General features: G+C 38.6%; 2 protein-coding genes across 2 annotated transcripts in view; one reads left to right on the forward strand and one right to left on the reverse strand.

The window, feature by feature from the left end:
* TRAPPC3L (trafficking protein particle complex 3 like) overlaps positions 1–283 on the reverse strand; it is a 62,654-nt gene extending 62,371 nt beyond the window's left edge. Inside the window, exon 1 of the mRNA XM_039224537.1 lies at positions 172–283. The gene's annotated coding sequence lies outside the window, so the exon portion shown is untranslated. The remainder of the gene's footprint in view (positions 1–171) is intronic.
* A 158-nt stretch (positions 284–441) lies between these two features.
* Positions 442–27,222, forward strand: RWDD1 (RWD domain containing 1). The gene is made up of 7 exons (XM_039224534.1): positions 442–799; positions 8,533–8,598; positions 12,791–12,921; positions 17,654–17,797; positions 18,133–18,265; positions 18,805–18,867; positions 26,936–27,222. Exons 1-7 carry the CDS (start codon positions 727–729, stop codon positions 27,055–27,057), a joined length of 732 nt encoding a protein of 243 aa, XP_039080465.1. The 5' UTR covers positions 442–726; the 3' UTR covers positions 27,058–27,222.
* Positions 27,223–27,858: the final 636 nt, after the last annotated feature.

The following is a 27,858-nucleotide window of genomic DNA, read 5'->3' on the forward strand; positions in this document are numbered from 1 at the left end:
CCCCCCCCCCCCCCCCGAGGATTCACTGCACCTGGCTATTCAGCAGAGGGGCTGACCCTTCCGGACCCTCTGCCCACTGCAGTCTACCCTGGTCCCGGGCTCTCGCCCAACTCCCGTGGGATGCCATGGGACTGGGAGGTTCGAAGACCGCAGAAATCACCCGGCCCTCACCAATAGCTAACATAGGGGGTCATCCGTCGGCCCCGCCGGGGGCCATAGGGTCTCAAACCGGAAACCGGAAACGGCGAAGTCCGTAGACGCGCGCTGCCAGCGGCCACCTCGTCCCACCTGCAGCGACTTCGTCCCGCCCCGGCACGCATGGCCAGCTTTCAGTCTAGACTCATCGAACGAGGACGTCGCGCTGAGTGGCTTCTGAGGCTCAAGCCCTGAAAAGCCGAGGAACGGGGCCCTAGGTGTCCGTAGCGAATGCCAGACCGGGTGCCTTCACCATCCCGGCAAATCCCAAGCGGCCGTGGGGCAGGCGGCTGCTCAGCGCTCCGCTGGCCAGGCCTAACGAGTCGAGCGCGGAACTAGAGAGCAGGCGGAGGCCCGTTCCGGGCTGTTGCTCAGCAGGCCGGGCCTGGCTTTGGGCCCCGGGCCTCCCAGCCTGGGACTCTGCGCCTGCGCCCGTGCGGCCGCGGCCTGCTCTCCCCGCGCGGCCGCGGTCCCTGCTGCAGCGCGCCGCCTGGGTGGCTGGGCGGTCCATGGGCAGCGGCGAGGGCCACGATGACAGATTACGGCGAGGAGCAGCGCAACGAGCTGGAGGCTCTGGAGTCCATCTACCCCGACTCCTTCACAGGTGACTTCCGCGGCTGCGGGCCCGGAGCGGCCCGGGGGTGGAGTGGGATGGGCCAGAGCCTCTCGGCCTCGCGGGCCAGGATGGGGCAGGAGACAGCGAGGCCGCGCGGCCACTTCGCCCGCCACCCTCTTCATCTTCTTCTCCCGCCACTCTCTTCATCTTCTTCTCCCGACGTGTTCAAGCACTTAGGGGTAACTCCACAGTGTTTCCCTTTCTCCGCCTACCCCCTGAAATCTGAAAGCCCAGAAGAAGCTGGCGAGGTCCCTGGAAAGTGTCAGGCCTGGAATCGAGTCGAGTGCACTTTGGTTTCTGTGTAACTTACAGTAACCCGAGGTTCAGTGAAAAACACGAAAGCAGATACTCCTAAGTGGACGTAGTTTTTCCAGAGCCACGGAGGTGTCAGTTTTAACGTTTTCACTATTACTTGGGTAGAAGCTCTTTTTCATACGATGGTGTTTTGAAGTTTAGGGGATTCAGAGTGCTCTTCTCAGAGTTACCCAGAATCAGTTTTGAGAGTAGCATTGTCCCTGGAGTTTCTCGTTTCTTTATATTCTGGTATTCTGCAAATGCGCAGTGAATGATGTGGCACAAATTTTAGTTCCGCTGCAGATTGACAGATTGTTAGGAAGCAACATTAGACATCTACCCTAGATGCCTCTTGCTACAAGCGAGACATCTAGGAGGCGCAGGAAAAGTCAGTGGCCTGCTTTGGGTCTGGCTAGCAAGTTAGCGGCAGAGCTGGTACCAAGAGGTCTGGACCCCCTTTTCTGTTCCTTCACCTTGCAGACATGTGGAACTTGGGATCTAGCTCCAGCTGAGATAAGGGGGAGCAGAAAATTACTTGATAGGTTGGGCTAATGTAAAATACTGAGAGGCTCTTTAGGTGTATTTTACAGGAAGAGAATTTTTCTCTATTAAGCCTTCAGTTGATTCAGAAAGTGCAGCGAGACGACCATAGCAATACGGCTTTTCTCCCTTTATACTTAGTGTTTGAGAAGTGATCAGATAAAATCAGTATGTGTGAGTAGAACCTGGGTTTGCAGGTTTTACATTCCCCATCCCTTCCTTTGACTGTTGCCCATCACTGATGGTCAGAATTCAGAATGTAAGGGATGTTTAACTCCAATCCCTCTCCCTTTCTTGCTTAGCTTAGTTTTCTTAGCTCCACCTGTTGACTACTGCTTGCAATGGTAGCAAATTTTGTTCTGCTTTGCCAACAGGCAGATGTCTCTCAGCTGCCCCTGTATAGCTCCAGTCCTGTTCATGTTCTCTCTCACCAGCAGTACAGCTGTGCTGTGAGGATGTTAAGGGGATGAGTGAAGAGGGGTTTGAGAGTGTCATTAACTGGGTGAGTGTGTATGGAGTCTGGCTCCCTTCTCTATCCTTGCTTTTATGTCAATGTCTAAATAAAATAGAATGTAGGGTCAGTTGTCAGATATATTCTTCGTTGTGACGTTTGGTCATTTCTAGTATCACATTTGGAAACATGATAGGCACTGTGTAGGCAGAGTTAAGAAAGCCTAAGATGTGCTATTCTTCTATGGACATAAGGTATCCCTTATTAAATGCTGTGTGTAGAAGCATTTTAAAAAGTGATCCAGTTTTAATCCTAAATGAATCTTATGGTTCTTTCAAATTGTACTAAACTCTGATGTAGTTCAGTGTGTGACATTGTTGTCGGACGCAAAAGTGTTTGAGGATTCTGAGTCAAGATAATAAAAGACAGTTTATGCATCTCTGATGCATTTAAGTATTCTGCAGTATCAGCTGAGCCCATCTGTCTCTTAATTCCTACCAGCATTCCTATAAACTTTGCAATAAATAAATTAAAATAAGATGTTTTGGGGGCATCTGGGTGGCTCAGTCAGTTAAGTGTCCGACTTCGGCTTAGGTCATGATCTCCCTGCTCGTGGGTTCGAGCCCTGCATCTGAGCTGTCAGCACAGAGCCTGGAGCCTACACAGCACAGATTCTGTGTCTCCCTCTTTCTCTGCCACTCCCTCACTCACACTCTATCTCTCTCAAAAATGAATAAATTTTAAATAAAATGATGTTTTGATTTACAGTTCTTCAGGAACTTTGCCTTATTCATGATTGTGTTGTTTATGAAACCTCTCAGGGAAAAGGCAGAGGAGGTTGGAATAAAATGCTTCCATGTTTGATCTTTTGAAATCATGATGATTTGCAAGGTTTACTGTTTTATAACCTTCTTTTGTGTTGATGAGTTCATATTTTCCTACCTGGCTTAAGAAAGAGCTGGCTTGTCTCAGTTTGCCAAGGAACACTCATTGGCAGTTTTCTAATACTAGATTTGGTAAATACTCAATGCTGTTGATGAAGGAAGTTGATATGCTTTTTCTTTTCTTTTCTTTTCTTTTNCTTTTTTTTTTTTTTTTTACTAGATAGCTTAGTGCTTGCCAAGAAGACCTTGTTAAGCATGTCATGCCCTCCTTGTGGATGCTTAAGAGGCACAGTCTCAGCCAGCCCATAATTCTAGCCACATAGACCTAGCCTAACCTCAGAATTGATTGCTTGACTATTTGCAAAGAACTTTTGGTCCAGTGTTGCATTTGTTGTGAATTATAACAAATCATAATACAGTTTCTTCTTTTTGCCTGTTCTGTAGCTTGATTGCACATTGATCCAATCCTCCTAACAACTAGTCTTCCAAAATATAAATGGACTCTTCTGATTCCACATTCTCCTTCAGTAGTGCTTCACTTGACAAGGCCCTGCTAAGGTAGTAGAATTTGGTTATTTCCATTTCTGTATCAAAATCTGAGTATGGGGAATTTTGTTGAAATAAATTGGTTGGCTTCAGGCAAACCAAAAGTCAAGGTCCCTTGAATCTGTTTGGTCTTACAAAGAGGGGTACATAATTCTGTATTTACTTGTGTCAGTACCTCTAAGTAGTATCCATGAGCATGTAACAGTTATAATTGCATCTTAGAGATGGGGTAGTCATCTCTAAAAGTTGTCTTCTAAGAGTAGGTTTGCTAAGACAGACACTCCCTAAGGACCAAAGGAACTTATTTAAATATGGGCTGTCTGGTTCTTTGTGAAAACCTTGATGTCATTTGTGTGTCCCTTTAGTGTACCTTTCAGCCACTATCTCCACTATTTCCGTCCTTAATTCTGTGCCTCGACTATCACTTAACATTTCTTCCATTCCTCTACTGTGTGCAAAATCTTACTCTCTTTCTCAAAAATATTTTGATCTACTTACAGTGGTGGAAATTGGTATTTTTAGTGAAGGCTAATTTATATCCCAGCTCACAGTAATGCACTGAAGTGGGTTATTCCTTCATCAGACCCTAGGTGCTGATGAATCATTCATCTTTGCAGTCCAGCTAAGGAACTTTTCCATCCCTTTGTTACTCTCCAAACTTTGGAATCTCCGTCCATCTGTCCATCCTTCCTTCCTCCCTCTCTCCCTCTCTCTTTACCTCCTTTACTTCCATCCTTTGAATTAGGTTCAGCTGTGACAGAGACCCTCAAATAACAGTGGGTTGTTTTTTGTTTTTTTTTTTAAGGTGAAGGCTTATTGCTCTTGCACATAAAAGATAGTTGTGTAGCTCTAGTCCAAGAATTCCTCGGGTACCCATGCTGCTTCTTAATTCCCTGTCATTCCTAAGACGTAGTCTCGACCTCATGGTGAAGATGCCCACATTCCTTTTCAGGCAGTAGGATAGGTAAAGGAATGAAGAAGAAATAGAAAAAACCTAGCAGTTTCTTAAGGAAATTTCCTGGAAACTGTTAAAGAACTTATTTGCTTCCATCTCATTAGCTGAAACTTAGTCATTGTCACTTGCTGAGACCTAACTGAAAGGGAGCCTGGGAAATGCAGTCTTTATTCTGGGTGGTTAATATGCTCAGTTAAAAATGGTGTAACTAGAAGATGAGGTGAGTAGATATTGGGGGAACATTAGTAGCGTTTTCCAGTATGTTTTTGTTGTTGTTCCTTGGTCACATTTTTTTCGTGTAATAGCAGCTTGGTGTCATGGATATTAACTCTGTCTTTGGACAAATCATATAACCACTCCAAGCTTTGGTTTCTTATGTGTTTAATGAGGAGTAATGTAATTGCAAGTATTTTATAACTGTTAAATATGAGATGCTCTTTACTAGAAATTTACCGTTTTAGTTGCTGATTCTTCTAATACTATGGCTTCATAATTCCTTGTCTTTAACAATGAAGAGTTTTGATTTCCATTTATTCAACTGCAGGGAGGCATGTACATACCATCTTTAGATTGGCCTCTGAAATTCCTCTTTCTGTCCATAAACTTTGTAGCCCTGCAGTTCTTCGAACTCCATAAACTTTGTAGCCCTGCAGTTCTTCGTTCTAGTTCCTTTACTGAACATGCCTCTCATCATGATTTCTTGTGGATTAAGAATTTTTCAACTTATTGTCTGTCTTGCCACCCTATTCTGTATTTGACCCAAGGTCAGGCAGTTCAGTGATGTTCTTGCTAGCATCCCGAAGTCCTCATTTAACCAAATATTTATTATATACATTATTAGAATCTCGGTCTAATGGGAAAAGACCTCAGATAAGTAATTTACAACCTAGTGTGATGATTCCTTCATGGAGGAATATATGGGATGCAGCCAGAGCATATGAAAAGGGGGAGATTCTTGATTGTTTCAGAGAACTGATGGGTGATGAGGAGCCAACCAGTCAATGGGACTGGGAGTAGGGGCACAGCTTATGCAGACGCAGGACTCTGTGAAAGCAAAATGCATTCAAAGCAAGAGCGGCTTGGTATTACTAGAACATAAATGAAAAGAGAGAGTCATGGAAAATAAGGGCTGTCAGGTAAGCAGGGGCCCGATTATAGACAGCCTTGTTAGGGATTTAGATCTGATCTTGTAGGGCCAGTGGGGTCCATCGCCCATTTCCTTCTGACAGAGCTACACAGACACATAGAGTATACATTGTAGACAATGGCATGCTGGACCTGAATCTCAGAAGTTGGGTGGCTTCACAAATAAAATAGGCTTCCCTTGAGTTTGTTTTGACCTCTCATGGCTGCTGCTTTTCTTTTTCTCTCTGACACTTTTTCCTCTTACTGTCATTTCCCAAATTTAGGACTCCTTACAAAGCTGGTGTTGGCCCTATTTCTCTGTTTTCTCTCTGGTGATCTCGTTTAGTCTAATGACTTTAGCTATCACCTCTGTGTGTATGACCTCAAATTAAATTCAAGCCCAACTCTCTTTAGCTCCATTTGCTGGTTTCTGATTGCATATTGCATACTGTCTCCAATTGAAAGTTCCCTGTGTCATTTAAATATATCATCTCTGGGGGGTTTTGGGTTTTTGTTTTTTTTTTTTGTTTTTTTTTGTATTTTTTGTTTTTATTAGTGGTGCTGCCATCCTCTGACTGCAAATTCGGAATGTCATTCATCACCATCTTAAAGTCCTTCCTGTTTCCTGCTATTCCCATGGCTGCTGACCTAGTTCAGAACCTCATTAACCTTGCTGGGATGATTTTAATAGCTCTCTACTTTCATCCTGCCTCTAGCCTTGTTTCTGTCTTTCCAATTTATGCTCTGTTGCTAGACTTGCCTTCTTACATTTAGAGGTACAATTCTGACCATACTGCTGCTGTAAAAAAATTGCCGTTGTCCACAGTGAAACTTTCAACTGTATTTTCAACTAGTTTTCACCACATATATTTCCACCAAATGGAGTAATTTCTTGTTCCATATATATTCCTTAAGTTCTCCCTCATTATACCCTTGCTGCCGTGTTACTGTTGCCTACATATCTTTTCTCCATCTTTACTTAGCGGTATGCCTTGATTCACAGTCTAGCTCAAATGACTTCTTTGGAATTTCTCAGCTGCAAAAAATATTTTCTTTTTACATGACACTCACTACAGTCAATTCAGTTCTTCCAGTTACTAGCTGAATAACCTTGGGCAGATTATTTAAAAACTGTTTTTAATCTCAGTTTCCACATCTAAAAAATTGGGATGATACTATACTTAATTGACTGTAAGACATTTTTATGTTTTAACATCTCTGAAATATAAATGTTGTCTTATAATCAGTTACATATTATAGTTTAATTGGCAGATCCTTTTTTCTTTCTTTCTTAGTACATAGAGTGCATCTCATACTTGGTATCATCTTAAATTTGGTGAAATACAGTAACTTTATAAAATCACGATCTTAGTGTAAGAATTAAAGGACCTTTGTGTAAATGCGTAGTATAACACAGGCATAAAGTAGTTCTCAATAAATGTTAGCTGTTATTAGGAGACCCTTAAATTATAGTCTACTAGAGTCGTAAAAATGGTAATAAGTTGGGATATCATTGGGTTGAACCCTTATTTCTGTAGTTGTTATCTTTACATCTTATGACATATAAATGCTAGTTTGTCATGGAAAGAAATAGGAATGAAATACATCTAATTTCACACACATTTACACACATTTGTACAAAAAAAAAGGGTCAATCCTATTATAAAAGCTTTATTATAATTATCTTTCAGAGGCTTTTTAGCATGGGTTGGGCTATCTGAGACCTATTAAAATATGAGTCCAGAGAGGCTTATCTTCTTGACAGATGCTTTGATAGTAATCTTAGATGTTCATCAGTGCTTCAAGTACAGTACTTTTAAACTTTGATTAAAGTGAAGGCATATGTCTTGAAAATTTTATTGATCATGAATAGTTATGAAGGCCTCAGAAGTTCTTGAGCAGGAAAACTTGAGTAGTTTCCTTGGTGACTTCTTCAGAGCTCTCCTTGGCCTTTCATTTCAGAAAGAGTTTGCTGAGCTGCTACAAACCCTGACAGGGGCCAGTGCTTCCCAGGGCTCCAGTGAGTCACAGGCTTTCATGGGCTCAGCAGCAATCACGGGTGGCCTGGATTTTTGTTTACTTTTCCAATGGTTCTGAATATCAATTTAATTTGTTTTCCCTTTTCTACTTTCATTCCATTGTTTTAGCACTGTCATTTAGCTGGGATTTATTGAATTTCTGGATCCTGCCAGGCACTGATCTAGAAGCTCTCATAGTACAGTATTCTAGTGGGGGAAGAGATACTGTATATAGTATCACATAGGCATCAGGCTGTAAAATGGTATATAACACTTTCTTCTTTATGAAAATGTTGATGTGCATGTCTTGACTTGCTTAACAAATTGTAAACAATTTGATGTTGGATTCATGGCTAGTTTGGTAATTCCGTGAAAGATGGTAGAGACTCGAGAATAAAGTTTGGTTCTAAGGATGATGTGGGAGAAAGAGATGTAGAAGATACAAACTTTAACAAATTAATATTTACTGTTTGTCACGGAGTTTCTGAATTATATTTTAGAGTATATAAGTTTAAAAATTAGTGATAATACTGAATATCTGGGTAGTTTCTGATGAAAACATCAAACTTTTTGTCATTCCATTTTGGAATTTTTTAGAATATAATTCTCTATGTATAGATGGAAATTTTGAATTAAAAGGTAAATTAATTATTTTAATTGATTTGACAAAACTCCAAGAGTGTATCTACTATAGGTGTGTTTTTCCAAATTAAAGATAACCCTAAATTTAAATAGAAAATAGATGGCTGTTTTATCATTTGAATGTTCTGTTTAGTCTGTATTTGTGGAGGTGGAAATACGGACTAGGGATGTTTGTAGAACAGAGTAGTGATATTTTGCGGATAAGTAAAAGCATTTGCCTTAGGAAGCATCTTAATAACTTAATCTCTGTGTATATTTTCTTTCAGTATTATCAGAAAATCCACCCAGTTTCACCATTACTGTGACGTCTGAAGCTGGAGAAAATGATGAAAGTAAGTCCAATCAGAATACTTGTGGTTGTCCTAAGTCACTCTCAGGAATGTTACTCATTCTGCCTCCGTTTCGCTGGGCATTGAAGGTGTGGCGATGCTAACGTGCCGTTAGGAATCTAGCATGAGTGCTGTATGTCTCTAGTTAGCATTTGCTATGTAAACTTTAGACTTATAGATAATTAGAGAGGAAGTCAATGAGATATATTCTGACATAACGAGCTTCGTTGTAAAAAAGTGAAACAGAAATATTAACAATACAACAGATGGAGAAAAGGTAGAAGATTGTAGTCCTAAACAAGACTTTGAATGCACACATATTTCAATGATTGTGTGGTATTCCACAGAGTGACTTATTTTTCCATGATTGTTTTTCCTCTTTGGGCATTTAGATTGCTTATTGAACATTTGCTGTTATAAATTAGGCTGGATAAATATCTCCATGTTTTTCTCTCTCTCTTTAGGATGGATGTTGTACTGTTGTTTAAATGTATATATACATAAAACCAGATAAAAGCCAACTGTAGAAGTAAGGCAGATATACAAATGGAAATAAAGCAGCTACAAAACCAATAAATTAAAATTAAATAGATTGATTTAAATGTGGCCGATGTTGGGGGAGCATCTGAAGTTCCTTTCCACCTTTAGTCCAGTTCAGTTAATATTGGAATTTGATAAAAACATTATGTAAGTTGGTGTTAACCCCAAGGATTTTAACATTAAGTTAGTCAATTAAAACTCTGCCAATCCCGTGAACAGTCAGTGATTTTAGTGGTATCATTTGATAACTCTAAATCTGTCTTGTACAATTGAAAATGAGATTAGCCATGAGATATTACTAAAATCTGAATTATAAGAATGTTGGATGCATTTACTTATATATGTGTTTATATACATAGGTTTTATATACAGGATCTCAAATACAACATGAGTATTCTTTAATATTTTAATTGAAATATAAATAAATACATAGAAGATACTTTAAGCTATCCTTTTAAAAATTTTTTTTTTTTAATATTTTATTTATTTCTAGGAGAGAGAGAGAGAGAGAGAGAGACAGCGTGAGCAGGGGAGGGTCAGAGAGAGAGGGAGTCACAGACTCTGAAACAGGCTCCAGGCTCTGAGCTGCCAGTCAGCACAGAGCCCGACGTGGGGCTCGAACCCACGAACCGCGAGATCATGACCTAAGCGAAAGTCGGACGCTTAACCGACTAAGCCACTCAGGCGCCCCTTAAAAATGTTTCTAAGATGGGGTGCCTGGGTGGCTCAGTCGGTTGGGTGTCTGACTCTTGATTTGGGCTCAGGGCATGATCTTGTGGACGAGGAATCAAGCCCCATGTTGGGCTCTGTACTGGGAATGGAGCCTGTTTGTCTTTCTCTCTCTCTCTCTCTCTCTCTCTCTCTCTCTCTCTGTCTCTCTCTGTCTCTCTGTCTCTGTCTCTCTTTCTCTGTCTCTCTCTCTGTCTCTTACCTCCCCCCCAAATAGTTAAATAAACATTTAAAAAATGCTTCTATGATGCTTTAAATATCCCCAAATGGTGATAATGATCTCTTCCTGATGGTGAGATTGTTATTGATTTTATTTTCATCTGAATGTATTTCTAAATTTTCTATGATGAATGACTATTACATCATATAGTAAAATGAATAAATGTTTTAAAAAGTTCTTATTCTAATAATAAAATTAGAAATGTGTTAATTAAAAACAAAGAAAATGCCAAAAGACACTGTATCCTTACGGACCTGTAACAGTCTTTCTCATGTCCATCAACTCATAAAATTCCTTATTGACATCATACACAAAAATTAAAACAAAATCTCAAACCTGCATATTTTAAGGTTTTTCTTTTTCCCTCTCATGGAGAGGAATCTGGATTTGAGTTAAAATTATCAAAATCAGAAGGTTTTAATAATTAAAATGTGAGTTACAAGAAAGGCCAAGTCTAGACAAAGGATCATTGTGATTAATAAGTTTTAACAGAAAATGTTAAGCACTGCTGCTTAGTTGCATTTTGGTGGAATTGAGAATTCACCAGGCTAGGCTGTAGAAAGATACATTACACTGATGTGCCTCTGAGAATCTCACTCCTATACAAGTGTCAGATGTATGCGTGATATAGGCCCAAAGAGTGAGTGAAAATGTATAGATGAGTCAGGTTAAAAGTTTCTCAGACAACCTCTCAAACCATCCAGTCCAAAGCCATGTCGTCTAGCAAACCCTTAGCAATGCCCTGCTAGCATGGTACAGCTAGAAATATAGACTCCAGGGCTAATACCAGATCTTCTGCACTGGAAACTGGCTCTGGTAGGACCTGACAATAAGCCCAAGGTAGTACGTTTTCTTTTTCTCTGCTTGTTTCTTTTTGTTTTGTTTTAGATTCAAGTTAGTTAACATACAGTGTAGTGTTGGTTTCAGGAGTAGAATTTAGTGATTCATCACTTACATACAACACCCAGTGCTCATCCCAGCAAGTGTCCTTAGTGGCCATTGCCCATTTATCCTATCCTCCCATTCGCTTCCTCTCCCTTAATCCTCAGTTTGTTTTCTGTATTTTAGAGTCTCTGATGGTTTGCCTCCCTCTCTATTTTTATCTAATTTTTCTTTCCTTCCACTATGTTCATCTGTTTGTTTCCTAAATTCCACATATGAGTGAAATCATGAGATTTGTCTTTCTCTGACTTATTTTGCTTAGCATAATGTGTTCTAGTTCCATCCACGTTGTTAGGTAGCACTTTTTCTTTCCTTTTTTTTTTTAAATAGTTTATTGTCAAGTTGGTTTCCATATAACACCCAGTGCTCATCCGCACAAGTGCCTCCTCCATACCCATCACCCCCCGTGCCCTCTCCCCCACCCCCATCAGTCCTCAGTTTGTTCTTAACATTCAAGAGTCTCTCATGGTTTGCCTCCCTCCCTCTCCCCGCCAATTTCCCCCCTTCGCCCCCATGGTCCTCAGTTAAGTTTCCCCTAATCCTCCTATACATGCAAACATATGGTAGCTGTCCTTCTCTGCCTGACTTATTTCGCTCAGCATAACACCCTCAAGGTCCATCCATGTTGCTACACAAGGACAGATTTCATTATTTCTCATTGCCATGTAGTATTCCATAGTATAGATAAACCAAATCTTCTTGATCCATTCGTCTGTTGATGGACACTTAGGCTCTTTCCATGTTTTGGCTATTGTTGAGAGTGCTGCTATGAACATTGGGGTCCATGTGCCCCTATGCATCAGCATCCTGTATCCCTTGGGTAAATTCCTACCAGAGCTACTGCTGAGTCATAGGGGAGTTCTATTTTTTGTGGAACCTCCACACTGTTTTCCAGAGGGGCTGCACCAGCTTACATTCCCACCAACAGTGTAGGAGGGTGCCCGTTTCTCCACATCCTCACCAGCATCTAGAGTTCTCTGACTTGCTCATTTTAGCCACTCTGACCGGTGTGAGGTGGTATCTCAGTGTGGTTTTGATTTGTATTTACCTGATGAGGAGGGATGCTGAGCATCATTTCATGTGTCTGTTGGCCATCTGGATGTCCTCTTTGGAGAGGTGTCTGTTCATGTCTTCTGTCCATTTCTTCACTGGATTGTAGGTAGCACTTTTCCTATGTGTTATCTTCTGTGCCTTTTGTTTGTCTTAAGAAGGGTTTTATTTATTTATATGTTTATTTAATGTTTATTTTTGAGAGAGAGAGAGAGACAGAGGGCAAGTAGGGGTGGGGCAGAGAGAGAGGGAGACAGAATCTGAAGCAGGCTCCAGGCTCTGAGCTGTCAGCACATAGCTCAACGCAAAGCTTGAACTCGTGATCCATAAGATCATGACCTGAGCCGAAGTTGGATGCTTAACTGACTGAGCCACCCAGATGCCCCAAAGAGGGTTTTAAAGAGTGGCTTTTATCCATCCTCTTTTTTAGACATGCAATATAGTAAAATACTCCTAAGTAATAAATGTATTTCATGTGTTAGAGGTGATTTTTTTGTATTCTCATGATTTATTTTCATTTATCCTTGTGGTGTGTGTTATTTATCCTAGTGATTATCTGTCTGATTTCATAGTAACCTTGTTTTTATTTGCAGGAAAATCTGTTGTGCTACTTTTCATTGACACATTGTAAATTAATGATTGATTTAACAAAGATGTTGACCTCTCTATACTTTACACCGTAACATACTCATTTTCAAACTCTTATGTCTTTAGCTGTCCAGACTACCCTCAAGTTTACATATAGTGAAAAATACCCAGATGAAGCCCCTCTTTATGAAATATTCTCCCAGGAAAATCTAGAAGATAATGATGTCTCAGATATTTTAAAACTATTAGCATTACAGGTAAGAAAATAAGTTTTGTGATAACATTTTTTTAAATAGGCTTTAAATAGTATACATTAATTTTAAGAGCCAGAAAATGCTGTTAAATATGTATAACCAGTACAGTGAACAAGGAGAATTCATGATGTATCTGTTTCTTTCTAGATGTAGCTATAGATATTCACAAAACATTTTTATTTTTTGTTTCTCATTGAACATTTAAAATTTGAGTAAGAGAAGTTTGTCCCTATATCCCTGTTTGAAACCCTGTTGCCTCATGACTTTTAAAGCGTATTTTCAAATGTTTGAATGTTTTTGGGACAGAGAGGGAGCAAGTGCATGAGAGGGGGAGGGGCAGAGAGATGGTAGGGACAGAGGATCTGAAGCTGGCTCTGTGCTGACAAGAGCAAGCCCAGTGCCGGCTTCAACTCACGAACTGAGAGATCATGACCTGAGCCGAAGTCGGATGTTTAACTGAGCCACCCAGGTGCCCCCTCATGGTTTTTAGTTATTAAAATATTTAATAGGCACTTTAAGTTTAAACACAGTATTGATCTGCTTCTCAGATTGTCCAGTCCCATGTGTGGTTAAAAGTTCTGACTTTAAAAAAAATTAAAACTCCCAACACCTCTGCCCTGTTGCAGGCTAGAGGCTTGCAATCTGGGATGAGGACTGGTGATTGTTTTGTTTTGTTTCTTACCTTTCCTTCTCCCCAAACTTACAAGTGGCAGCAAGGGTTTATGATCCCTCTGAGGATGTTGTATGGAAGAAAAAATGGGTATTGGAAAGTTCTTGGCTAGTTCTGTAGTGGGATAGGCCACTTGCAGTCTGGTCTTAGCTGGTATTTAAAACTCTTGCTTGGGTAGAGTTTTCATGGGTTCTTCAGAGTAGGGAGTAGGGAGGACAAGTAAAATCTTAACTCCACCATTTTATAAACAGAAGTCCTAGTGTTGTTTGTTTCTTCTAACAAGAATTGACAGAAGCCCTGTCTACACCTTAAATGTGACTGGTATATTTCAAGGACTTCGCCCTCTGATTGCTGATATTTTAAAAATACCTGGAGTTATTAGAGAATGAAGAGTAAAAGAAGATAATATTAAACATGAATTTATGCTTATCCTGGGCCCTGTTCACTCTGTCACTCAGTAAGAAATTATACTAAATCTAATATTGGACTTAAAATACTTCAGTTTAAGACATTGCAGAGAACCTGGGACATATGCTTGCTATATTTAGTCATTTATTAGTATGTTATTTGATCTGAGTAATTGCTTTTTACATGTTTTATATTTTATTTGTACTCCAGTTTCTTCCTTTCAGAAAAGTTTTAATCTTTCTCATATTTACCTGAGATCAGATGTTTTGAAGGAATAGTTGTATTTTTTCTCCCATAATAATACTGCTTTTTAATTATCAAAATAATAAATATTACCAAAAACCCAGAAAATACAGAAACTCATGAAGAAGAATATTAAAATTACTCTTAATCTCACCAGCCAGGTATAACTATCCATTAACATTTTGGTGTAATACAGTTCCAGACTTTTTTTTTCTTATACTTATATTCATAGTACACCTATTCTATCCAAATTTAGATCATTCTATACATAATGTTTTATAATATCCTTTTTTCCACATAACAATATATGTGGGTATCTTACCATTTTAGTAAACACCTGTATGAATCATCATTTTTGATAACTACATAGAATTTCACTATATGTATGTGTAATTACACATACCCTTTTTGAAACAACTTCATTACTTCTCATTTTTGCTTGATTTAATATTTAATTCTTTGAACATCCATACACATCACTGTTTTTATAAATTTTTTTTTTAATGTTTTTTTATTTATTTCTTGGGGAGAGAGAGAGAGACAGCGTGAGCAGGGGGGAGGGTCAGAGAGAGAGGGAGTCACAGACTGAAACAGGCTCCAGGCTCTGAGCTGGCAGTCAGCACAGAGCCCGACGCGGGGCTCGAACCCATGAACCGAGAGATCATACCCAAGCGAAAGTCGGACGCTTAACCGACTGAGCCACCCTGGCGCCCCCACATCACTGTTTTTAAATCCTTAGAGCAGAGTCTCCATTGAATCCCTAGTGCCCGGAACATAGTAGATGCTCAGATATTGTTTGAATAGATAAAAAGAGTATATTATTGATGAGTATACTAGCCCAGTGTTTTCTATAAGTAATATTACTGAATTAAAGGTTATGCCTACTTAATTTTGTACATACTGCCAAACTGACCTTCAAAATGATTGTGTCAAGTTACAATCTCACTCTATCCATTGGAGTGTCTGCCTGCGTCTGCTAACATTCGATTTTTTCATTTGGAAAGAAAAAATGATGACAAGGTGGAAGATAGTATAGACTCATAATTTGAAATTCTTTAATTAGTAGTGATATAGAAATCTCTTGTGTGACTTCTAGTTGTCTAGTTCCATATTCTTTTTTTGCTTTTCTTTTCTTTTTTTAAATGTTTGTTTATTTTGAGAGAGAGAGTGAGTGCGCGTGCGCGCACATGAATGGGGGAGGTGGAGGGGGGTACAGAAGATCTGAAGTAGGCTCTGCACTGACAGCTGCGAGCCCCACGTGAGGTTTGAACTCAGGAACCTTGAGGTCATGACCTGAGCCAAAGTCAGATGCTCAGTCAACTGAGCCACCCACGTGCCCCTTGTTTTTGCTTTTCTATTGGAATACTTCGGTTGTTAAAAAAGAGGTTGTACTGGGATTTGTTTTTGAAATGTATTAAGTTTAGGTCAAGTGACTTGAGACAGACAGAATCCTCCCTTTATAATACATTTTATGTTCTGGTGAGGAATGTGGACTAACATTGAAAATTATTATTCTGTGTGAAAAATGCTGTGACAGGTGAAGTACACGATTGTATGTGTGGATATGGGCTTCAGGCACTGGAGAAGCTTTTAAGAGGAAGAGTTTGCCAGGCAATAAAGAGAAGAGTTTTAAGGCAGAGAAGCAAGCTTGTTAAGGGTCATGTAAGTGAGAGAAAAGGGATCATTTTTCTTTCTAGAACTTCCAGTCATACTAAATTTCTTGAGCTTAGAATTTGAAGTTATTGATATTATATGATGGAACTAAAGCGATTAATTCCCAAAGGGTCTTTGGAACTATTTTAAAACTATGGTCTTGTTCCTTGGGGGTTTGGGAAGCTATTGCGGGGTATTATGGAAGAGACTGACAAGATCAGTTTGGAATGTGTACCAAGTGGCCAGAGAAGTTATGTCAGAGGTAACAAGACCACAGGTTTTAAGAAAACCTGTTAGGAGTTTCTTGTAATATTCCAAGTTGAAGATGAGATGTCCTGGGTTAAGGTAATAACAGTGTTGATAGAGAACAGTAGGCAGATTTAAATAATATTTAAGAATAGATTAGAGGTGGCGATAGAGCTTATGATGGGATGTGAGTGTTCGTGCCCGCTGGATGGTGGTTTGGTTCTCTGAGTTAGAGAACACAAATTGGTTTTAAGGAGAAGATGATGGTTTCAGTGTTGACATGACTTTGGGCCATTGTATTGCTGTCCACTGGGTAGTTTTAATATGGATTTGGCAGTTGGGAGAGAGGTTTGTTTAGTGTCAGATTAGGATAGTTAGCATGGACACACCACAGAAAAGCCCCAGGGAAGAGAAGCTACTCAAATGCTGCTGAGTCCATTCCTGTCAAAGGAATGTTTGGAAATCTCTCTTCTGCTTCTAGGATAAAGGTTCTGGCTTGTATATTTTGGATTTCTTTTTTTCTTTCCTTTTCTTTCTTTTCTCTTTCTCTCTCTCTCTCTCTCATCTTGTTTCTATGGATAAGCAAGGTATCTTGTTTTATTTTATTCTGCTTTCAAATGACCACCTTCCAGATAGCTTTTGAATTACAGTTGACCCTTGACAACACAGAGGGTTAGGGACACTGAGCTTCCACATAGTAGAAAGTTTGCCTGTAACTTAGGACTCCCCCAAAACTACTATTAACAGACAGAAAGCTAATAACATACATAGTCAATTAATGCATATTCTGTATGACATATGTACTACATACATACTACATTCTTACAGTAAGCTAGAGAAAATTTTATTAAGAAAGTTACAAGGAAGACAAAATATATTTACAGTAGTATACTATATTTATTGAAAAAATATTGCATGTAAATGGACCCATGCATTCAAACATGTATTGTTCAGGGGTCATCTGTATATCCCTATCATGATTTGGAGAGGTTTTATATTTGATTTTAAGCCCTGTCAAATTGAAGAAAAGCAAGGTAGGTAAAGATAAATCACAAAAGTACTTACATTCTTTATTATTGTGTATTCGAAAATCACTTTGGCTTCAAAGTTCAATTTATTCTCATAGCTCTTAAAGTAACCCAAAAGATCTAAAATCATGAAAATATGCTAGAAAACTCATTACTAGCTGCTGTAGGAAAATGTTTTCTGAATTCTACCTACATTTATGATTGTTTAACAGAATTTAGTAAAATGTCCGTTTTAGGTTAATTTTAGCAAATTACTATCTTTTTAATATGTAATTATTCAGATACATGTATATCTGTGCTCACTTTTTAAATGATCATTTATCCAAGTATCTGAACTTATGGTGCAACTGAATTAGTAATTATATTATAAATGTATGGAATTTAGTGATAACAATGAAACACTTTTTCATTGTTTAATTTTTTAAATTTTTCTGAAAAGTGGTGTGTTCTCACTACAACCTTTGTTTTGTTTCTTTTGGTTACATAGGCAGAAGAAAATCTTGGTATGGTGATGATCTTTACTTTAGTGACAGCTGTGCAAGAAAAATTAAATGAAATAGTAGATCAAATAAAAACAAGAAGAGAAGAAGAAAAGAAACAAAAAGAAAAAGAAGCAGAAGAAGCTGAAAAGGTATATTATAAAGCCAGGTTTTCTTTCATTGTTCTTTAAATCTGTTGTTTTGTTTATTGGGTTTTTTTGTTTGTTTTTTGGCTAGTTGGTGGGTTTTGTTTTTGTTTTTGGAAATTTCAGTACATGTTTTTAGCAATCATAAAATAAGTAAAAGTAAATTTTATTTAGGCCTTACTAAGTAAAATATTAGAGGTCCCTCACTGCACAATTTGTTAATACAGGTTAGTAGAGCTCATGCAGGTATGATTGAGAAATATACATTATTTGTTTATAAATTACATTTCTTATAAACTATAAATGTCTCATCTGGCCACATGTCTTTTTTATTTTCTAAGCAATTATTTCATGGCACTCCAGTTACAATTGAGAATTTCTTAAGTTGGAAAGCCAAGTTTGATGCAGAACTCTTGGAAATTAAAAAGAAACGAATGAAAGAAGAAGAGCAAGCAGGAAAAAATAAATTAAGTGGTATGAGCCTCCCCTCCCCCAAGACCATTTCTACCCAGTTATCTAATTCTTGCACAACAAGATGATCACACGGACAAATTTCTTTAAGAAAATAAGGTACTTAGGCACCGAGGACAAAAAGAGAAAACATTCTGTCTACATGATGATATTTCTTTGTTTATAATTATTATTTATTTTTATGGCTTATCTCTGACCTAAATATTACAGTGGGTAGATCATGAGATATAGCTGCTATGACCTTCAGAATCTGACAAGCTTTAGAAGTGGTAGAGTCCAATGAATTTGTTTTTCTAGGACTCTAAAGCAGACTGGGGTTTCCCTTCTTCCATTGTAATGCAAATACATATCATATGCTTCTTAGCTACTTACAGAGTTGATAAGTTAATTAGAGTTTACAAAAATAAGTTTTCAGACTTGTTTTCTTGGATTACTATACTTTTTAAAGTGTTGTAGAGAAGATGGAAGAAAACTGGAAACATGGGAAACTATGGAATATATAGGAAAGATGTGTTCAAATTAAACATATTTATTTCTTTTAGGGAAACAGCTATTTGAAACAGACCATAATCTTGACACATCTGATATCCAGTTTTTGGAAGATGGTAAGATAATACTAAAATTCCATATGTACATAATCTACTGTTTTTAATATTAAACCATGAAAATCAAAGTTATAACTTAGTATAAAATTTTCCTCCCAAGACTATAATCAAATACATTTTGAAGAATAAATTGTAATGTTTTATCAATTTATATAGTAACCTATAGCAATATATTTTTTAAAGTTTTCTGGTGACTTAAGCAACATCAAAAATATCAGTAAATAGCTATGGTCACATTAGCCTCTAATAACTAGTAAACCAGGCCTCTGTAACTCACGTGTCCTGTTCTACTAAAATTTCTAGTATCACAAATCTGTAGAAACTGTACTTCATGGTCATAGAACTTCATAAAAATTTCAAATCTGGAACTTCCCATGCCCTCTAACCAAAAATCTTAAATTTCATATAATTCTTACTATTTGGAACATTTAGTTCCTTGTGCTTTCCTTCTCCTTTTTATCTTAGGCTTTACCCTTTTTCAATTTTCTGTCCATCCATTATTCATCCATCTGCATATATTTATTGCACCCCTAGTATAAGCTAAGCATTGTCCTGGCTGCTGAGAATATAGCAATATAGACAAATTCCCCTGCCCTCCAAGAGCTTATAGCCTACGTATGTTTCTTAAACTGGGCTCAATACACAGTCACACTTCTGGTAGCACCCCAGAGTTCTGCACTTCAGTAGCTTTCTTCCTGCCCGTCTTGCCAGTTGGGAGTCCTGCAGCTTCTGGCCTTTCCACCTTGTTCCTGGACTATCCCCTGGAAAAGGTTAAGAAGCAATGTTGAGGTACACCTGGGGTGGCTCAGTCAGGTAAAGCATCTGACTTCGGCTCAGGTCATGATCTCATGATTTGTGAGTTCGAACCTCACATCAGGATCTTTGCTGACAGTGTGGAGCCTGCTTGGGATTCTATCTCTGTCCCTCCCCCATTCATACCTTCTCTCTCTCTCAAAAAATAAACTTTAAAAAAAATTAAAAAACAAAGCAATGTTGATGTAGCCTCCCTGCTAAATCATGTTTCTTTCTTTTTTTTTTTTTTAACTTAAATCCAAGTTAGTTAACATACAGTATATTAATAATTTCAGGAATAGAATTTAGTGGTTCATCACTTATGTATGTGCTCATACCAACAAGCTTTAAAAAAAATTAAAAAACAAAGCAATGTTGATGTAGCCTCCCTGCTAAATCATGTTTCTTTTTTTTTTTTTTTTTAACTTAAATCCAAGTTAGTTAACATACAGTATATTAATAATTTCAGGAATAGAATTTAGTGGTTCATCACTTATGTATGTGCTCATACCAACAAGTATTCTCCTTAATGCCCATCATCCATTTAGCCCATCCTCACACCCAACATCCCGCCAGCAACCCTCAGTTTGTTCTCTGTGTTTAAGAGTCTCATATGGTTTGTCTCCGTTTATTTTATTTTTGCTTCCCTTCCCCTATGTTCATCTGTTTTATTTCTTAAATTCCACGAGTGAAATCATATAATATTTGTCTTTCTCTAACTTATTTTCTAAGCATAATGCACTCTATCTAGTTTGATCCACATTGTTGCAAATGACAAGATTTCATTCTTTTTGATTGCCAAATAGTAATCCATTTTGTGTGTGTGTGTGTGTGTCCCCCACATCTTTATCCATTCATCAGTTGGGTTCTTTCCATACTTTGGTTATTGTTGATTGTGCTGCTGTAAACATGTGCCCCTTTGAATCGCCACTTCTCTGTCCTTTGGATAAATACCTAGTACTGCAATTCCTGGGTCATAGAGTAGTTCTATTTTTAATTTTTTGAGGATCCTCTATACTGTTTTCCAGAGAAGCTGCACCAGTTTGCATTCCTACCAGCCGTGCATCCTCCAAGATCTGTTGCCTGAGTTGTTAATTTTAGCCATTCTAACAGCTGTGAGGCGGCATCTCATTGTGGTTTGATTTGTATATCCCTGCTTATGAGAGATGTTGAGCATTTTTCATGTGTTTGTTAGCCATCTGGATGTCTTCTTTAGAGAAGTGTCTATGTCTTTTGCCCATTTCTTCACTGGATTATTTGTTTTTTGGGTGTTGAGTTTGATAAGTTCTTTATAGATTTTGGATATTAGCCCTTTATCTGATATGTCATTTGCAAATATCTTCTCCCATTCTGTCAGTTGCCTTTTAGTTTTGCTGATTGTTTCCTTCACTGTACAGAAGCTTTTTATCTTGATGAGGTCCCAATAATTCATTTTTGCTTTTGTTTCCCTTGCCTCTGGAGACATGTTGAGTAAGAAGTTGCTGTGGCCAAGGTCAGAGAGGTTGTTGCCTGCTTTCTCCTCGAGGATTTTGATGATTTCCTGTCTTACGTTTAGGTCTTTCATCCACTTTGAGTTTATTTTTGTGTATGGTGTAAGAAAGTGGTCCAGGTTCATTCTTCTGCATGTCATCCCAATTTTCCCAACACCATTTGCTGAAGAGACTGTCTTTTTTAATTGGTTATTCTTTGTTGCTTTGTCAAAAATTAGTTGGCCATATGTTTGTGGGTCCATTTCTGGGTTCTCTATTCAGTTCCATTGATCTATGTGTCTATTTTTGTGCCAGTACCATACTGTCTTGATGATTACAGTTTTATAATACAGTTTGAAGTCTGGAATTGTGATGCTTCCAACTTTGATTTTCTTTTTTAACATTACTTTGGGGTCTTTTTCTGGTTCCATTCGAATTTTAGTTTTGTTTGTCCTAGCTCTGTGAAGAATGCTGGTGTTATTTTGTTAGGGATTATATTGAATATGTGGATTGTTTTGAGTAGTATCCACATTTTAACAATATTCTTCTAATCCATGAGCATGGAATGTTTTTTCCATTTCTTTGTGTTTTCTTCAACTTCTTTCTTAAGCTTTGTATAGTTTTCAGTGTATAGATTTTTCACCTCTTTGGCTAGGTTTATTCCTAGGTAGTTTGTGGGTTTTGGTGCAATTGTAAATGTGATTAATTCCTTGATTTCTCTTTCTGCTGCTTCATTATTGGTGTATAGAAATGCAACCGATTTCTGTACATTGATTTTATATCCTGTGACTTTGCTGAATTCATGTATCAGTTCTGGCATTTTTTTTGTGGAGTCTTTTGGGTTTTCCACATAGAGTATCATGTCGTCTATGAAGAGTGAAAGTTTGACTTCCTCCTTGCCAATTTGGATGCCTTATTTTCTTTGTGTGTCCAATTGCTGAGGGTAGGACTTCCAGCACTGTTGAATGACAGTGGTGAGAGTGGACATCGCTGTCTTGTTCCTGACCTTAGCGAGAAAGCTCATGGTTTTTCTTCATTGAGGATGATATTAGTGGTGAGTCTTTTCTATATGGCTTTTATGATCTTGATGTATGATCCTTCTATCCCTACTTTATTGAGGTTTTTTGTCAAGAAAGGATGCTATATTTTATCAGATTCTTTTTTCAGCATCTATAGAGAGGATCAGGTGGTTTTAGACTTTCGTTTATTGATGTGAGGTATCATATTGATTGATTTACAGATACTGATATTCTTGCATCCCAGGAATACATCTCACTTGGTCACGATGAATAATTCAATTAATGTATTGTTGGGTCCAGTTGGCTAGTATCTTGTTGAGAATTTTTATATCCATGTTCATCAGTGTTATTGGTCTGTGGTTCTCCTTTGTAGTGGGGTTTTTGTCTGGTTTTGGAATCAAGGTAATGCTGGCCTTGTAGAGTGAGTTTCGAAGTTTTCCTTCAATTTCTTTTTTTAGAATAGCTTCAAAAGGATAGGTATTAACTCGTCTTTAAATGTTCACTAAAATTCCCCTGGACAGCCATCTTGGCCCTGGACTCTTGTTTGTTGGGAAATTTTTGATTACTAATTCTATTTCTTTACTGGCTATGGGTCTGTTCAAATTTTCTATTTCTTCCTGTTTCAGTTTTGGTAGTTATGTGTTTCTAGGAAATTGTCCATTTCTTCCAGATTGCCCAATTAGTTGGAATATAATTGCTTAGGATAGTCTCTTATTATTGTTTGTATTTCTGCAGTGTTGGTTATGATTGCTTCTCTTTCACTCATGGTTTTATTTATTTGGGTCCTTTCATTTTTCTTTTTGATCAGTCTGGATAGGGGTATATTAATTTTGTTAATTTTTTCAGAGAACCAGCTCTGGGTTTCATTGGTCTGTTACACTGTTGTTTTTTTTTTAATTTCAATATTATTGATTTTTGCTGTAATGTATATGTAAGTCCCTGGCTGCTATTTCTTCCTCTTCTTTCTTTTGGAATGAATTCCTTTGTTTTGTCATTTGGGAGGAAGAAAAAAATTTAATAAAATTAAAAATTAAAAATAAAAGCAAAACAAAAAATCAAATAAAGGAAGCTACATCCTAGGTGTGTTTTGGTCTGCTTGTTGAAGGAAGCTTGAGAGAATAGGGACAAAAGGGAAAGAAAAAAAAGATAAGAAATTTAAAAATTAAAAATAATTTGTATAATAAAATAGAATAAAATAAGATAAAATGAAATAGAATAAAACATTTAAAAAATAAAAAAGAAAGTAAAAAAATAAATTTTTCTCATTTTGCATCTAAGAGGGGAAGAAAAGAAAGAAAAAGAAAACAATTTAAGTTAAAATAGAAGCAAAGAAAATGAACAAATAAATGAACCAGCAAACAGAATGAAACCTGAGTGAAGTTACATGCAGTTTCCCCTTTTTCCCTAGAACTCAAACTATGAAGCATTCTATAGTCCGTACACTAAGCACATGGAGAAACTTGTGTTAGTTTTCTAGGGGATGTGCTTGGAGGGCACAGTTGGGCAGAGCTTGGTCTTATGGGCTCTGTTCTCTAGTAGGTGGTGCTGCTTAGCTTACTTGGGTGGATCTGTGTGGTGCAAGGGGAAGTGGAAATGGCTTCACCCAGCTTACCAGTCTGTGGCACAGGAACTTTGCACTCTTACCAACCTGCCGTCAAAGACCCCTCCTTTATGTCAGGCCTCTACCCTGTCTGTGTCCAAGCAGTTCATCTGCCAGGTGGCACCTTCCTTCAGAGTTTTATCTCAGATTGGGCTGTGTTTCAGAACCTCATGCTTGAGAGACCCTTGTGGCTTGGACCTGCACCGACTCTCTGGGGGAAGGTCTCGCTGAGCAATGCCTGGGTGCCTGCTTACCCCAGAAGATGTTTCCATGATCGCATAGCAGCAGAGGTTCAGAGGTTCTGGCAAATTACAACACATAGCCGGGGCCAGGTTTCACCACACTCTGGTGTCTTTGTTCCAATACCAGCAAATGTGACTGCTCTCCAGGGTCTGCGGGGATCTTTTGCTTGTGGGGAGGACATATGGCCACTACCAAATGCTCTCCAAGCAGGGGAAATACTTTTCCCTGTGTGGCACACGGGCCCCTCAGACTGCACTGCCTTCTCCTGGGGATTTACCCTGCTTCCTTACCAGAACACTGCCAGGCACAGAGCTCTGGAACTTTAGATTCTACGCTGCACTGTTTGTAGAATCCTGGTGGTATTTACACCCTCTCCTTTCTCCCCACTAGTGGCTTAGGCGAACAGATTTCTTATTCAGTCCCCTGGGAGTATTTTCACTCTTCCTCTCTCTTTCTCTCCAGCTACTTTTAGGGGAGTGCTTTTCTTGCACAATCCTGATGCACTACACTCTCCCCCTTTGTTTTTCTCTGTCCTCTCTCTGCAAAAATAGCTCCCTACCCACTGTGACTTTTCTTTCCCCCAATTCGTCTCTCCTGTACCATGTACCTGCCAAGTTCTGTGGCTCACTTTCTGCAGATTGTTGCATTAATCCTCAGATCAATTTCCTAGGTGTTTCAAAATGGTTTCATGCTGATCTAGCTGTGATTCAGGGACGAGACAAGCTGAGGTCTCCATTCTGCTCCATCATCTTAACTCCTCCCCTCCTAAATCATGCTTCTTAACCTTAGCTGGACCCTTGTGGACACTCACCATTTTGTTTTGTGTATTTTATTGCATTCTGATTCCAAGATATTTCTTAGTCTTAAACAAACAACCCCCTCCCCCCCCAAACAAACAGACCCAGCAAAGATGTCCTCATCTGTCCCTCTCATATGTTACTAGCTTGTTTTTCTCTTATGTTACTAAGAAATTCTGGAACCAAAAAGCTGTGTCTCATTCTCTCTTGCACCTTAGAAGTTTTACTGTCTTCACTCATTCTTGACTCCTTACTGTGTCTACTAGATCAATTCTCTCTTCATCGCCAATCACCTACCAAAAGCTGTCCGTTGATTCTACCTCTAAAGTGTCTTTACTAGGCATTTTCAGCTCTTTCCTCCTGATGTGAAGGTTTTATCATTTTTACTTGGGTGTTTGTTGTGGTTTTTTACTTTGTCTCACTGCTTCAGTGTCTTTCTCTTTTATTGCCTTTAGTCTCTGCCCCTGAGCTGATGTTTCTAAAACTCATGTGTAATCATGACATTTCTCTCCTTAAAATCCTTTGATGATTCTGTGTTCCTTAGAGGAAAAGGTTGACCTACACAATCCTATTTGGCCTTCATCTATGATATCTCTAGATATGTTTCCTCAAGAATCTTTTGTTCTGGTTAGAAGTATTCAAAGTCTTATTTTTCTTTCTGTCTTTGCATATAATTCTGACTACAGTTGCTTTATCTGGCCCCTTTTCTTCTTGGTGGATTCATATTTATTGTCAAAATATTTCAGATGTCATCTGTTCTGGGAAGACTTCCCTGCCTCTCCCAGAGAGCATAAGTTATTTTTTGGCCTGGACTTAACAAAAGTATATTTTATATAAAAAATTTTTTTTAAACATTATTCATTTTTTAGAGATAGAGACAGAGTGTGAATGGGGGAGGGGCAGAGAGAAAAAGAGAGACAGAAACACAGAATCCAAAACAAGCTCCAGGTTCTGAGCTGTCAGCACAGAGCCCAACGCAGGGCTCAAACCCATGGACTGAGAGATCATGACCTGAGCTTAAGTCAGACACCTAACAGACTGAGCCACCCAGGTACCACTACAAAAGTGTATTTTATTACTCATTTGCTCATAGGCATGAAGCAAGACTCCCTGTCAGTGGACTGGCGTCTGACAGGAAGGGAAGATGAACAATTTTTGGTGATTTAAGTACTGCAATAACTGACCTTTATGTACTTCAAACTGAAAAGTAAAGATGTTTAATTCAAGGCTTAGGTATTGCTTCCTGTAGAGCTTAGACATCTGGAATTTGAGAAAGGCATACTATTAGTTATAATGGGAACTGAGTGAGATCAAGTCATACCTATCAATTAAATAGAAAGTATAGTTGAGTTTTGGTGATGTACATATCTGGCCACTACTGGAAGAGATAAACTGGTATGGGCCCCATTGTCAGTGATAATTACTTTGTATATCCAGGACATATCATCTTCAACTTATAAAATGCCACATCATAAATAACTCATTCTAGGAAGGTTTTTTTTTTATAATGTGGTTTTTTAGAATGTGAACTGGAAGCATGAAATTGCTTTTAAAACGTGTCTCTGCTGGGGCACTTGAGTGGCTCAGTCAGTTGTGTCCACCTCTTGATTTTGGCTCAGGTTATGATCTCATGGATTGTGAATTTGAGCCCCATGTCAGGCTCTTCCCTGACCATGTGGAACCTGCTTGGGGTTCTTTTTCTTCCTTTCTCTCTGCTCCTCCCCCACTCATGCACACGCTTTTGCTGTCTTTCTCTAAGTAAATAAACATTTCAAGAAGGGGTGCCTGAATGGCTCAGTCTGTTAAGAGTTTGGCTTCGGCTCAGGTCATTATCTCGTGGTCTATGAATTTGAGTCCCACCTCAAGCTGACAGCTCAGAGCCTGGAGCCTGCTTTGGATTCTGTGTCTCCCTCTCTCTCTGCCCCTTCCCGGCTCACACTCTCTCGAAAATAAATAAACATTAAAAAAAATTTTTAATGTGTCTCTGCTGCCTAGTCAGATCATCGTTACTGTGATTTACAGCCTTAGTTTCAGATTTCATCACTGACATCTCACTTGCACATTCAGAAGTTTGTTTGGTATTGCCAGTGTGTTACATCTTTTATTCCTGAGTATAAGACTGAAGGTAAAATCTTTTGTCTTTTACAGCTGGAAACAATGTGGAGGTAGATGAGTCTCTGTTCCAGGAAATGGATGACTTGGAGCTAGAGGATGATGAGGATGATCCGGACTATAATCCTGCTGACCCAGAGAGTGATTTGACTGACTAATGGACTATCCCCATCTGCAGAGCGGCGTGACTGCCACAGCATCTGTGGCTGTGCTGAGGTGTTGATTTTTCTTTCTTTTTTCTAAGAAAAAATAATTTTCAGGAGAATATTCTTCTGATAGCTTTCATCATTGAACTTAATAAACTGACCTTAAAATTTCAAATATAAAATGTTCAGTTCCTCTTCTTGTTAGGAATAAGGTTATATTTGAAATCATTTAGTGCTAGAGAGAGATCCAGCCTATAACAGTAAGACTAGAGACAGACTGCTACTGTGTGCAGGGGTGGGGTCATACACAAGGGCTTGTAACAACTTGGAATTTTTATGCGGAAGACAGTGATGGCTTTTGGATTCTACATGTTGTCATTAATATAAGATGGGCATGGTATATTGAAGTCTTTACAAAACCAGAAACCTAAATATAGTCAGAATTAAAATGGATTTTAGTCTTATGGTAGTATTTGAATCAGAATCCTTTGTGGTTAGTCAAAGGCGTAGGCCCTCTCCAGTTGAAGTTATTAAACACTAACCTTAATCTGTATTTTAAATGAGTGAAATCTCATGCCAGTGACACAAGTGATAGATACTGTTGCACATTCCTTATTAAGAACCTTTGTCCTTTAGTTGTGAAATAGATACATTGTGATGTTCTTCCACTTTTCTAATTTAACATCACAATTCTAATTTAACTTGTCTGGAAAGGTCTGAAGTTTAGGGGTTGTGCAGTGTCTGCAGGATAACATACATCCACATACATACGCATATGAGACCTTCTTCGTCATAGCTTGGAATGATTGACTG

The sequence above is a fragment of the Hyaena hyaena genome, unplaced genomic scaffold (assembly GCF_003009895.1).
Source record: "Hyaena hyaena isolate Hyena2069 unplaced genomic scaffold, ASM300989v1 scaffold_1663, whole genome shotgun sequence".
Classification (NCBI taxonomy): domain Eukaryota; kingdom Metazoa; phylum Chordata; class Mammalia; order Carnivora; family Hyaenidae; genus Hyaena; species Hyaena hyaena.

Bases quoted from the DNA above. Each gene is read 5' to 3' on its own strand.
- RWDD1 (XM_039224534.1), top strand. From the start codon at position 727: ATGACAGATTACGGCGAGGAGCAGCGCAACGAGCTGGAGGCTCTGGAG. The intron at 12,922-17,653 runs GTAAGAAAATAA...TTGGTTACATAG, and splicing joins TAAAACTATTAGCATTACAG to GCAGAAGAAAATCTTGGTAT. The intron at 18,868-26,935 runs GTAAGATAATAC...TGTCTTTTACAG, and splicing joins TATCCAGTTTTTGGAAGATG to CTGGAAACAATGTGGAGGTA.